We start from the raw sequence: 12,490 nt of genomic DNA on the forward strand, positions 1-12,490 counted from the left end.
CCTATTTTACTTTTGTATTCAGATTTATATATATATATATATATATATATATATATATATATATATATCAGTTGATGTTACTTCTTTAATTAGGTGCCAGTAAACAACTTTGATAAATGATGTTTTATCAGGTGCCAATAGTCTGAAGTCATGCTTTGCAAAATATCATTTTCATTAAACATATCAAGCACTACATTAAACATCTTAAACATCTGAAGCAGTACATCTTCAGTGCACAAAACATTATCATTACCCAAAACCTACATCTGAAGCAGTACATCTTCATCCCAACTAAGTACAATAACATGACCAAATCCTGCAACTAATACCAAAACAAACAAACTAAGTACATTGTACTGACCAAAACCTACATCTACATACATTATCAAACCCTTCCCATGAGCATTGCAATTATAATCATGTTCATTATAAAGACAACACTAACAACCACAACCAAATATTTCATCCAACTTTGAAGACCCATAACAGCTTTCTGCACATCAAAGCTCTGNTTAACACCTTGGTTTTCAAAAGTCTTCACNAACCTCTNATCATTTNCTTCCAANACCTCACAGCTAACACTTTCTTCAACTCCCCAATCAGTAAACCACTTGAAGAAGTTGCATCCTCCATTTTCACTCCCCATCTTATACCTAGGGCAACCCCAGAACAGTTTCCCTCGATTCTTCGTCGTTTTTGCAGTCCTCAACACACTCTTCTCTCCACAATGGCAGATCAGCGATGCATCTTTCTTGTTCCAACCTCCATCTCCTTGAGAGCTCGAAGCAGAACGGAAATGCTTTCTTCCGCATGCATTGCAAGTTGAAGAGCAATTGGAATGACCCAAGGACATGGTTACGTCTTGTACCATAGAACTTCCCTCTTCAACACCGATGAACCCTAAAAATGTCGAGATGGGTCTCCTACTTCAGAACTTAAACTCACAATTTCATTCTTCAAATGCTTTACCAATTACAAATGTAATTAACGTTTTTAATGAATGGATTAATAGCCACGTACCACTCAGTTTTCTGCCACGTTTCCTTTGATTTTTAATGGTTGACACGTCCTCCATCCAACTCTGCTCAGATTTAACACCGTTACTCAATTTTAACGGCAGAGGTTAATTTCAACGAAATTGGCACTTTTAAGGATCCAATTGAGAACTTTTATAAGAACGAGACCAAAACGGGAAGACCTTACGAAAACAGGAACGCCTAAGTGATTTTAACCAAATATGAATGAATAAAATGAAGAGGAAAGAGGGAGAGGCAGTGCCACTAGATTTAGGTTAACAAAAAGTCAGAGGAAGAGATGTATGAAATAATTACATGAGAGAGAAAAAAAGTTTTTACCTTTATGGGAAGTGTAGTTTAGGTTTTTAAAAAACTTTTAGAGGTGCAAGAAGAAGAAACCCAAGTTGGTCTGAGGAAGTAATTCATGGTCCGCCTAGATTAAAAGTTAGTCTGAGAATGCCAATGATTTAACAATATGTGGATTTGTCTGTTGAGCAATGCTTTCTCTTCGTTTAATGAGATTTAATAATTTTAATTGATACAAATACTTAATGAAAAAATAGTAAAAAATAAAATAAGATTTATAAAACTATTATTTTGATTTTTTTAATTTATTTTTGGTGTCAACTTATCATTTTGTTAGAAGTTTATAAGACCCGCAAAATGCAAGACAATATAAAATTTTAATGCTAAAATGTGCAAATTATTTTTCATGACAGTATTTGCAATGTGATGATAACTAAGTCATAAAATATGAGTATTTCTTTTTAATTTTAATTTGAATTTTGTTCCTCTTTTTGTGATGAGAAAAATACGTCATTTTTCGCTTTTAGGAAGACTTTTTATTCAGGTTTTTGAACGGTTAAAAAAATAAATAAATTATTGTTCAGAATCACAAGTTACTTGCAGCCTAAATTATTTGATTGCATCGCTAATATTCTCATCTACAAATTGTGTGAAGAAAATTAACTTTTACAAGATCTTATAGTGTCTCTCAACCTTTGCAAGAACAATTTATAATAAGATGTTTATCTGAATCACATTTTTACCTTCTAGAGGCTATTTTTATTTTTAATTTATTTTCTTCCTATGCAGCCATTTATTTTTAATACAAAGTCTTCACTAATCAATGTGTGTTAAAAAAGAAATCAGTTAACAGAATTTTCAATTAAACCACTTTGGTATAAGAGAAAAAAAATAGATGATAGATAAAAATATCCGATGAATCTATTTCTATTAAATTTTCACATTTTTTTTATTCATCTATTCATTTTTTTTTTCACATTTTTTCTCATTCTCTTATGCCAAACAATTTTTTTTACTCTATTCTTTATTTATTTTCATTCATATTATTCTCCACCTATTTTTTTCTTCTTACCAATAACTTTGTTTTCACTTTTTCTTATTTACTTCCTTTCACTTTATTATTTTTTTTTCCTATTTCTTTCCTTCTCATCAACCAAATGTGTAAAGGTTCATGCGAGAGGGAACATAGAAACATTTTGTTTGAATTGAAAATTTGATAGATAAAAAATCTATAGATAATTTTATATCCATAAACCTCATATTCTGGATATAACTAAATAAACAAAAGACTTTGAGAATTATTCTTAACTGATTTATAAACGAACATAATAGTAAATAGAAGAGCAAGGAGTGTAAATGTTTTTAAATGGCCACCTCTTAAACATTAAAACATTACTGAATTAAGTCCTTGTTCAAAGTTTCCACAACAAAATTGTTGCCATGATGACTAGTTTTGAAAATATTATAGCTAAATTACGAGGACAGTCGAATCCTTCAAAAAAAAATCTAAAATGAGAAGTTAAAAAGTTAGGAGATCAATATTGACTTTAACCAATTTAAAAACGAAAATATTATAAATCTTCCGGGAGTTTGAGAGCTAACAATTTAGTTATATTCTAATATGTAGTAGTCTAATGCATAGGTATCATTAATCAACTTCAATATTGGAAATCATGCCTCAGATGAATTACTAATGTAATTTTGATTAGATTGTCAAAGTCTAAGTTAGTGGGTAAACTTGTATATGATCCTCTTATAGAAGTCCTCTTCAAGATGTACAATGAATACTATACTATTCTTATTCATTCATGTTGTATTTTGTAAGATGTTGTACAGAGAACACAAGAATACAATGAGAATGCTATTTTCTGCTACCACAGGTATTTATGGAGAGATATATAGCAGTCAAGAACTTCCATAGCTTCGTGGTAATAATATACAACAGCTATCTATGATGGTGGAAAAGCCTTCACTTTATGAAATTAAACTCTGTCAGCAGGGGAGTATGGAGGAATTGGATTATAATATAAAGCTGCTTTACCCTGAAGTTCCTGGTTGTTCTTGGAACTGAATCCCTTATCGATTGCTTCTTGTATGTTATTCATTTCCAAGGAACTCTGTAATTTCTGATTGCCTAAAACTATCACAGAAACGAAGAATGCTTGTAAATGATTGATAGTTGAACTGTATTCCACCGAATAGAATCCATCTTTCAATGGCAGCAAAGTGAATATGGGAGTGTTTTCCTCAGCTCCTTCCTGAAAGTTATGGCATAGATGGTATTAATTTGCTTGCCATTATATATAATTGCATATACTATAATGGCCACAAGAAGAAAAGTAAAAACATACCTGAACAAAAAGATGAAATCTCTCTGGGTAAGATTTTGAACTCCTTGGAATATTTGAACTGATGTTTTGGTTAGAGAGAACAAGCAATTTGCAACCAACATCCCAACCTCCACAATCACATGATCCCCCCAACTTCCATCTTTGGATCAATGGTGAAGGTTTTCCAGTGTTTGGTGAACTATGTACTCCACCAGGAAGTATAACTTTAATGCTGCCATAGATATAATTTTGTTGTGCTATGCAAAAACATTTTTCATCTGCCAAGCACTTTAGGCATCTCTTCCCCGGCAAATTATGACTATATAGTGGTCCTTCATGGTTTATGTTTTCACAAGGAGTCTCGGTAACAACAGCTGCAAGCTCCTTGCTCATGAAGAACTGTGGTGTTTCTCGATCTAGCTGGTCAACTTCAACTCCCATTAGGACATATTCTTTCACTACTCTCTCTCTCTTGGAGTTCTCATTGTTTGATTCAGCGATTTTAGAGCTAGAAACCCTCATCTTACCAACCATATTGTAGGCATATCCACAGTTTTTTTCTTTACTCCAATGACTCATCCATTTGCTACTCTTTTTCTTCATTTCATTAACAACGTAGAATGTAAAATAGCAGTCTACATCATCCTTCTCCTGCAATGTTAAACTCTTCGTGGTAGCGGCAAGAACCTTTCTTTCACTGTTGATCACAAATTTAAACAGAGGTACTCCATTTCTTATAGTTAACTGCAAAAGAGCTTGGAACGATGATTCCTTACTCTTTTCATCAGGCAGATTAATTGTCCTCAAGCTGATCGAATCTATGCTTCCTTTTGATGTCACACTGTGTTCATCTGAATAGTGTATGCTTGATGTCTTATGCTTTAATATGGGGTCTAATAACCTTAACAAGGGGCTCGACCTGGTTCTGTTATGGCCTTTTACTTTATATTTTGTATGGTTTTCCAAACAAGCAGAAGATTCTGGTGTCGCTGAACCAGACTTTGAACTTACATGCATGGAGCTAAGTTTTGGAATAGAACCTTCCTTGAAACTGAAACTTCTCCCAATCCGACTTAAGCTTAAGCTAAGTCGACGACTAGATGAGGAATTCATAGATGTCGGCTGAGGAATTTCATGGTCCCGTGATTCCAGCACATTACTGAAAGCACACTGATTTTTTAGCTTGTTATCTAACACGTCCTTTTCAATCCATGTATCTTGAGATTGGAAACTGAATGTGTTATTTGAGCAAGATGCTTTCTTATATACACCAGAAGACCGACCAATATCTAGATCAGTATTATTACTCTGTTGCAGTGTTTCTGAGGAAACAAGCTCAGCCACAGAATGTGGAATTTCAGAATGTATATCTTCAGTGTAAACCTCCTGAATTGACATATATGACAAACTACTCCGGCTTGATTCCGCAAGGTCTTCATCAGACGAGGTTCTTGATTGAGAAGGCTGAAAATAGTCTTCAGATTTCAATTGCAGAACTTTTCTGGGACGAAGCAACACAATATTACCAGGCATCCTATGACTTTGTTTATGATCAGCATCAATATCTGATTCGTGCCACTGATTCATCTTGTTCTTGAGTTCACTGCTGCTAGAACTCGTTTGATTCTGAGAACGAAATAACACACCTTTCTTTTTTGATTCTAATGATGAAAATCTCTTATCAGAACTAGGCTTCCGATTTCTCTCCTTTTTCTTGAGGCTATGTGGATGCAAACCCTCCATTCTCATCTCATCTAAAATATTCCTACCACTAGAATTTTCATTAGAAACTACTGGGATCCCATGATGCCTGGATTTAGATGCAGAGCTTCCAACTGCTGAAGTTATTTCATCATAGTCATTGACTTTCACCCTTTGAAGTGATGTAATTGACATTCCGAGCTCATCTCCAATGGTCTTTGTTTTAATTTCAGAATGTAGATACTGTTTGGCATTCTGAGAAGACATTTTAGAATTTATAGCAAGGTCTTCTTTATAAGATCCCTTGTATCTTGAAGAACTCGTACCTTTTTTACCATCAAGCTTTCTATTATGGCCAACAGAAATGGTAGATGATGTGGTGGCTGCCGTTGGTAATGCTTCTTCACTGCTATTGAATGATGTGAAATTGCTAGCTTCTGCCTCTGTATGCGTTTGCTTGCTCTTCCATTTTTCAAGTTTAGACCAATCAAGAACCCCAACATTTAAAGCCTTCCCTTGAATGTTTTCTCCTCCATCAGAACGCTTGAGAAATCCAGGCAAACTAGACATGTACTTGACAAGTTCATCAGGTGGAGTTGAACTTCCCTTTGCACTATCCAAGTGCTGAACCTTTCTTACTATGTCATGCTTTGCTTTATAACCAGAATCAATGCTTGTTTGATCAACAATAGACTTTGATTTTAACTTAAGTGAGTCCCTTGGAGGTGGATTGGGTTGGAGCAAACTAGAACCATCCTTTGATGACTTTGACCTGCTTTGCTGTTTTGAGCTTTTCTTTCCAAGGGTTAAACCAAACCCCATCTCTTCAGAGGCATTCAACAACTCATTATACTGAAGGACGATCAATGATATGATTTAATATACGCTAAGATTTCACTCTGAAGTTGCTCCCGTATACTCATGCTGCAGAGGAGTTACTCCACTTGATCTGGAGATGTTTACATTTAGATCAATTTGTACAAAAAAACAAGAATTCCAAAAGAAAAAAATGGTGCAAACATTAAATTCACAGAACAAGGATTTCACAGAAGGAACTTAGATGGCATCCAAAGCAGTTCAACAATGACCTCAAATTACATTTTGCAACACAACAATGGCATGTGTTCATAAACAGAATAACATGTATCACATATTACTACATATTAAAGCGTATTCAGCAATTAAATGGTATTAGAGGGGAAAAGAATCGTCATTTAAAATGGGTTATTGCTCTTTCTTTTACTATATTTTGGGTACCAAACGCAAATAGCTAATTGTTCCTTGAAACATAGAAATTTAGTTTTGACGCTGAGAAGAATAAATTGGGAGTTGTGACAGAAAGCTACGTGAAAGGGAAGTGATTGAGTTTACTGTAAATATCAACGTCTTAATTCAGTGAACACAAACAATGAATATCCACCACTCCGTACTCAAGAAAACAACAATGAACGCAATTCCATACATTAACCTATGAATACGATGCTTCCGAAATAAATGCTAATTAATTTTAAATAAATGCACATCAATATCATGACATAACCTCTGTTTTGAACCCAAATCAGAACAAAAACACAACTATAGAAGAAAGCATAGGCTAATACTTATTCAAAACATAGACTATAACATCAAAACCAATTAATTTGTAAAACGATGGGCACCCAATTTGGTAAGACACAGCATGAGTCAACAATTGGAAGCAGAACCGAAATTTATGAATGACACCAGAAATTTAATTCCCGTTTGGCTGCTGAGAAGAAAAAGATGCAGTTACCAAAAGTAAAACAAAACACAAACACCCTCTTGCTGGAAAATCACGACTAAGAAAACCCACATTTTCAATGAAAGAAAGGAACCATACACAATGATAAAAAAGTTCCCTTTTAACCATGGATTAAGTTTTTTGAAGAAAAAACAAACAACAAAGATAATACGCAGCGAACCGATCTCAAAGTTTTCTGAAGAACTTACCAAACCAGAGAACCAAGAGTGAAAAATAAGAAAACTTGGCAAAGGGGAGAGGGAAATCCTCCACGTGGGTATGTTATGGCGGCAAAGTGGGAGCGGAACAGGCTTCGGAGATCCCGAGGAATATAGAAAGGTGTTTGGGTGAGGAATTCAATGCAGAAGAAGATAGGTTGGAAGCAGAGCTAAGAAATGAAAATGAGCGGTGGCAGCAGTGTGGAAGGCGTGTTGAATGATTGTTCCACGTTGTCGTTCATGATCACAGGCATCAGTATCAACATCAAATAATCCATGTGTTGCTTCTTCTTAGTATTGGTATTAAATACATGTATGTGTTTTCTTTATTGATAAACAAAGAGAGAGAAAATAATCAAAGACTCCAACCAATTCTTTCTTATGTAACAAAACACACAGAGGGAAGAAGAGAGAGAGAGAGAGGGGGAGGGTGTGTGTGAGAGTGAAATGAAAGTGTGTGTTGGGTCGCTGTGTGGGTCCCATTATGGGAAACTTGTTTCCCTTTCACGATTGCCTATGTTCGAGAGCCAGGGTCCACTATACTCCAACTAATTTTTGTTTATTTTAATAAATATGGTAAACACCTATATGGCAAACGAGTAAAGCTTTTATATAATTAAATAATATTATTATTTTATTATATCTATCACGTAAAATTAATAAGGTTAACGTAGCTTTCAAGTAACTTGGATATTTTAATTTCACTCTTTATTCAAAAATATTATTAAGCATTTATAATATTTTTATATTTTAATATGTTAATGTTTAATTTCTGTTATTAATGAATGTGATTGCTATTTTTGTTTCAATAATGTGATATAAAATACGATTCTATATCTTATAATTTAATTATGTTTGTAATCCGATTATATCTTTAAATAATATGTGAAACATTTAAAACAATTCCTTACACATGAAAACTGAAAGGGATCATTAGAGAGTAAAACTATAAATTTAAATAATTTTACTAAGATAACCATATACAAGAGAGAGAGAGGTTATATCTTTAGAAGTTTGATTAATATAAAAGAGATGTTTAAAATCATAATACAAATTGAGAATGAAACTAAAAAAGGGAAAAATGATAGTTGGGTTTGGGAATATAAGAACACTTTGATTATGCTGTTTTGCAAGAAATGCATCAACGATTGTGAAAGAGTGACAAAATAGCATGAATGTAAAGACTAATATAGAAACCAGTTATCTCCTTTTTAGTGTTATGCAACTCAAACTATTATAATACTTTAATAAAGAGTTCTGACTGTAATGATTGAATTTTGTTGCTAACTATAACCATTGGAATTGTTCTTCTATTGGTTTCGGAACCAAACATATTGATGCTGAGGTTAACTGATAAATTTATCCAAGTGTTTTGACCTCATTACATTTTTCTGAATAAGATCAATGATGTAAAATGAAATTATTCGTTTCCTCTTTTAATGCCACACCAATTGATCCACGTCTTAAAAAAAATGCTAAAGAAATTCAAAGATCATTGCTTTTGTAATCATCAACTTTAAATTCCTCGATGTTCGTGCTGTAACCTAACTTTCAACATTATGAAACTGAATATCAAAGATTTAAAGTTTTGAACATTTGAATAAAGAAAATAGTGACATATGACTCTAATAATTTAGCCGATACCGATAAAAAACGAAGGAAAATTTTCATATTCCTTTTGAATTACTACCCAACAATACTATCTTTTCTGGCTATACAGCTTATAGTATCGTGGACGGCAAGCATATGTCATTTTTGTGTTAAGAGTATCTATACAACATGTACGAAATACTATGCTGCATCTACTTTTATGTAATAAAGGTTTTTTCACCAACTTAAAAAGCATTTTACTTTTATATTTTAAATGCAGTTTAAATTAAATTATATATCATACCTTGTTCAGATTTTTCTTTAAGTTCAAATTAATGTACTACAAAAATAGAAACAAGATTATTACTGAATGAATTGCATAATCTTAGAATTTGAAATATAACAAATAAACCCAACAATTTCATTTTTTAATAAAAGATCATTATAAAAAATAAAAAGAATAGTATTCATAATGAAACCTATTCTCTTTAAAAACAATTTTCTTTTAATTTGTACATGTTATGTTAGGATTCATTTCCTTATGTTTTTTTTGGGATTTGTATATCAGATAGATTTATTATATAGGTCACATAATAATATTTGAATTTGTCCTTAATTTTCAATAATTTTTAAGTTAGTTATTGTGTCATCAAGAGTGTATCATATGATACAACATTGTAAGGGTTATGTTTGTTAAACACAATTGTGATTTCTTGTTAATAAAACAAGTTGGTTGTATAATATTTTTTCGTACTGTGTATGTGACAGATCCAAATATGAGTCAATAACTTAAGATAAACTTTTCTCCCTCTCCATCATCATGATTTCTTTTATTAATTGTCATGATAAAATATTTTAGTTATCACTAAGAAGAATATATAAACTCTAAATTAATTTCTGTATCGGGTTTAGTACAATTATGAGGTCGTCACAACTTCCTTTAGATTATTTTGCAAGATGATTTTGAAAATGGATCATATTTTGAATGGATACAACCTCCATTTCTTGATATTTTGATTGATTGTAAAGTAAGACTTTTCCCTTTAGCTTTATCGATGTCTCCCAAAATAACCCGTACATGGAAAATAAGAATGCCTAGCAACTCCTCTAGACATTGTTTCAAGATTCTTGAATGTTCCAAGAGTTGTATCTTGAGTCCTACATGCAAAGTCCACAACACCTTTTCACTTATATCATAGTTACTGATCATACTTTATAGAGTAGACTATTAAGAAGAGTTTGTAGTCAATAATCATGGACTGTATTGTTTCGTTTTCTTCTATTGAAAACATCTCATATTGATGTTTAAGAAGAGTTAGCTTGTTAGATCTCATTTCCTTTAAACCCTTATGAGTTAAGACAAGCGTATCCCTATCTCTTTGGTAGATGATGTATAAATGAACATTGTAAATTTCTTCTTTTGAAAGACACATAACAGACTTTGAATTTAGATTCAAATGATACAAATATATTTCCCCTTCATTCAACTAACTACGCGTAGCATCTTTCCTTTATCATCAAGTAAATAATGTCCATAATATTCAACAAGTTCATATTGATAAGATATGAAATCGGTTTTCAGTTTTTACATATTATATTTCTCATAGAGTCTGTTTGAATCAAATCTCTCGGTTTGGTTGGAAACTGAAAATTGGTGATCACTCTCATACCACTTTTTAAAATAGTTAGTTCTAGAAAGATAAAGATTTAATTAGCTTGAGACTTTCTAGCACAAAGCTAGATTAGATAGTCCGTTGAGATAGATCAAGTAACACACAAATTTGTATATTATAGTTCATCCTAACCTCTTTGGTTACATCTAGTTTTTCTTTAAGAAATAACTTTAGAGGTTATCTTAATCAATTATAATCTTACACAAAGCCACTCTTGGTTCTCTCATATTGCAAACTATTTTCTCGACTACACAAACTACTTTTAGTTAAACTTTTTTAATCTCAAATAGTATAAATTAATCTCGCTAAGAAAAACTTCAAAATGTTGAGGATGCACAAAGTTTTTCTCAACTCTCACAAAGATCATTTATGATCACTATAAGACTATTAAAAAGAATTTGAACAAGATGTAAGTCTTCCATCTTCATTTTGATATCTTTATATAACCTCATGAATTTGATTGTGCATCTCTATATCATTGAATACTTGACACTACAAAAAGTGTGTTGGACTTCAAGTCACATCTTTCATCTCTAGTTTTTGTTAAAAGAAATAATTTAACCAAAATAGCTTATATATGAAAATAAACATAAATGCATTAGACAATTTGTTTCCATACATGAGTTTAAGCAAATTTTCTTATGTTGTGTTTGGATGAAGTAATTGTAGGGAGATTCAACACACACATAGATCCTAAGAATAATTTAGAAGGATAATCAATTTATTTAAAGAGTTTCAAATAAAGAAAATAGAAGAGTTTTAAATATCCTAAAAACTATAAGAATTTACAAAATCCACTCATTTTCACTCAATTCTCATTTCACTCACAAATGTCACGTCGAGTTGAGTCGGTTTAGGCTAAAGCCTCCCTTAAGTCGACTCGGATGGAAGGCTCAACCGAGTCAACCTAATCTAAAAGTTGAATCGATTTGGCCCAAGTCAAAGTTTGAGACGAATTGGCCTGAGTCGAAGGTCGAGACAAATCAGCTGAGTCAAAGATCTAGACGAGTCAGTCAAGTCGAAGTCAAGACAAATTGGTGCATACTAAAGATCGAGCTGATTTGACATTTGACATAGGTCAAAGATCGAGCTGGTTCAAAAGGTCGAGCTAGTTCATCATAGGAAAAAGCTCAATTCGATTGGGCACATGTCTAAGGTCGAGCAATTTCAACCTAGGTCAAAGATCTAGCCAATTCAATCTGGAACAAGGATGAATTAGTCTAATTATTTTTCGGAGTCAAAACTATGAATTTTAGTTTTAAAATATAATATTTTTTTAAATAGGATGATAATGCAGATTAACTTATCTTATTTTGGTTTATCCTTTGACTCACAAAAAATAAGTCAAGTTGACCTTTTCCACTTAAGAATCACATGTTAGCTTTGTTGGTTTGTTTTGTATAATGATTGGCCCGTGGACATGTGAACCAATCCATATAAATAAAATCTAAAAAAAAAATACTTATAAATTTTGTAACACTTGTTTTAATAATGTTTTACATTTTTTTTGTACTTTGCAAGTCTATAATTGACCATGAAACTGAAATAAACTTAGTAAATATAAGATTCACATGTACATTAAGTACATATGTTAAGGTTAAACCTTTTATGAAAAAGAAAACATAAAAATAAAATTATTGTTTAAGTTACCACCTATAGCAAGAAACCAATGCTCAATGAAGGCAAGAGAGCTAACTTAGGAATTCAAACATCAAGTGGATGAATAAGAAAATAGAAGAAAATAAAAGAGCTTTTTGTTTAAACATTAAAATATACTAAACTTTTTGTTGTGGGTTATGCGAGTTAGTTTGCTTTGTGTTGTCATTGACTTGTGCAAATCGTGAATTATGCAGAATGGACCTACATGAACTCTTAAGAAGTGGACTTTAAGTCTAAC

General features: G+C 32.3%; 2 protein-coding genes across 4 annotated transcripts; both read right to left on the reverse strand.

Annotated features, from left to right (window-relative positions):
• Positions 1-385: 385 nt before the first annotated feature.
• LOC106778361 lies at positions 386-853 on the reverse strand. Its single transcript, XM_014666321.1, has one exon. The coding sequence runs from the start codon at positions 851-853 to the stop codon at positions 386-388; it is 468 nt and encodes a 155-aa protein (XP_014521807.1).
• A 2,189-nt stretch (positions 854-3,042) lies between these two features.
• On the reverse strand, positions 3,043-7,869 carry LOC106778366. 3 transcript variants are annotated; one of them, XM_014666326.2, is made up of 3 exons: positions 7,322-7,869; positions 3,674-6,302; positions 3,043-3,580 (listed from the first exon to the last, which is right to left on the reverse strand). In XM_014666326.2, exons 2-3 carry the CDS (start codon positions 6,173-6,175, stop codon positions 3,305-3,307), a joined length of 2,778 nt encoding a protein of 925 aa, XP_014521812.1. In that variant the 5' UTR covers positions 6,176-6,302; positions 7,322-7,869; the 3' UTR covers positions 3,043-3,304. The 3 variants fall into 3 exon arrangements, with proteins under 3 accessions (XP_014521812.1, XP_022631891.1, XP_014521813.1); XM_022776170.1 differs by lacking the exon at positions 7,322-7,869 and adding an exon at positions 7,212-7,311; XM_014666327.2 differs by lacking the exon at positions 7,322-7,869 and having other exon boundaries at positions 3,674-7,313.
• Between the last annotated feature and the right edge of the window lie 4,621 nt (positions 7,870-12,490).

This window comes from Vigna radiata, unplaced genomic scaffold, assembly GCF_000741045.1.
Source record: "Vigna radiata var. radiata cultivar VC1973A unplaced genomic scaffold, Vradiata_ver6 scaffold_406, whole genome shotgun sequence".
NCBI lineage: Eukaryota > Viridiplantae > Streptophyta > Magnoliopsida > Fabales > Fabaceae > Vigna > Vigna radiata.

Excerpts from the sequence above, each read along its gene's own strand:
- LOC106778366 (XM_014666326.2), bottom strand. The coding sequence starts at position 6,175 with ATGGGGTTTGGTTTAACCCTTGGAAAGAAAAGCTCAAAACAGCAAAGC. Across the intron at positions 3,581-3,673 it reads GATTTCATCTTTTTGTTCAG|GAAGGAGCTGAGGAAAACAC; the intron begins GTATGTTTTTAC and ends CATAACTTTCAG.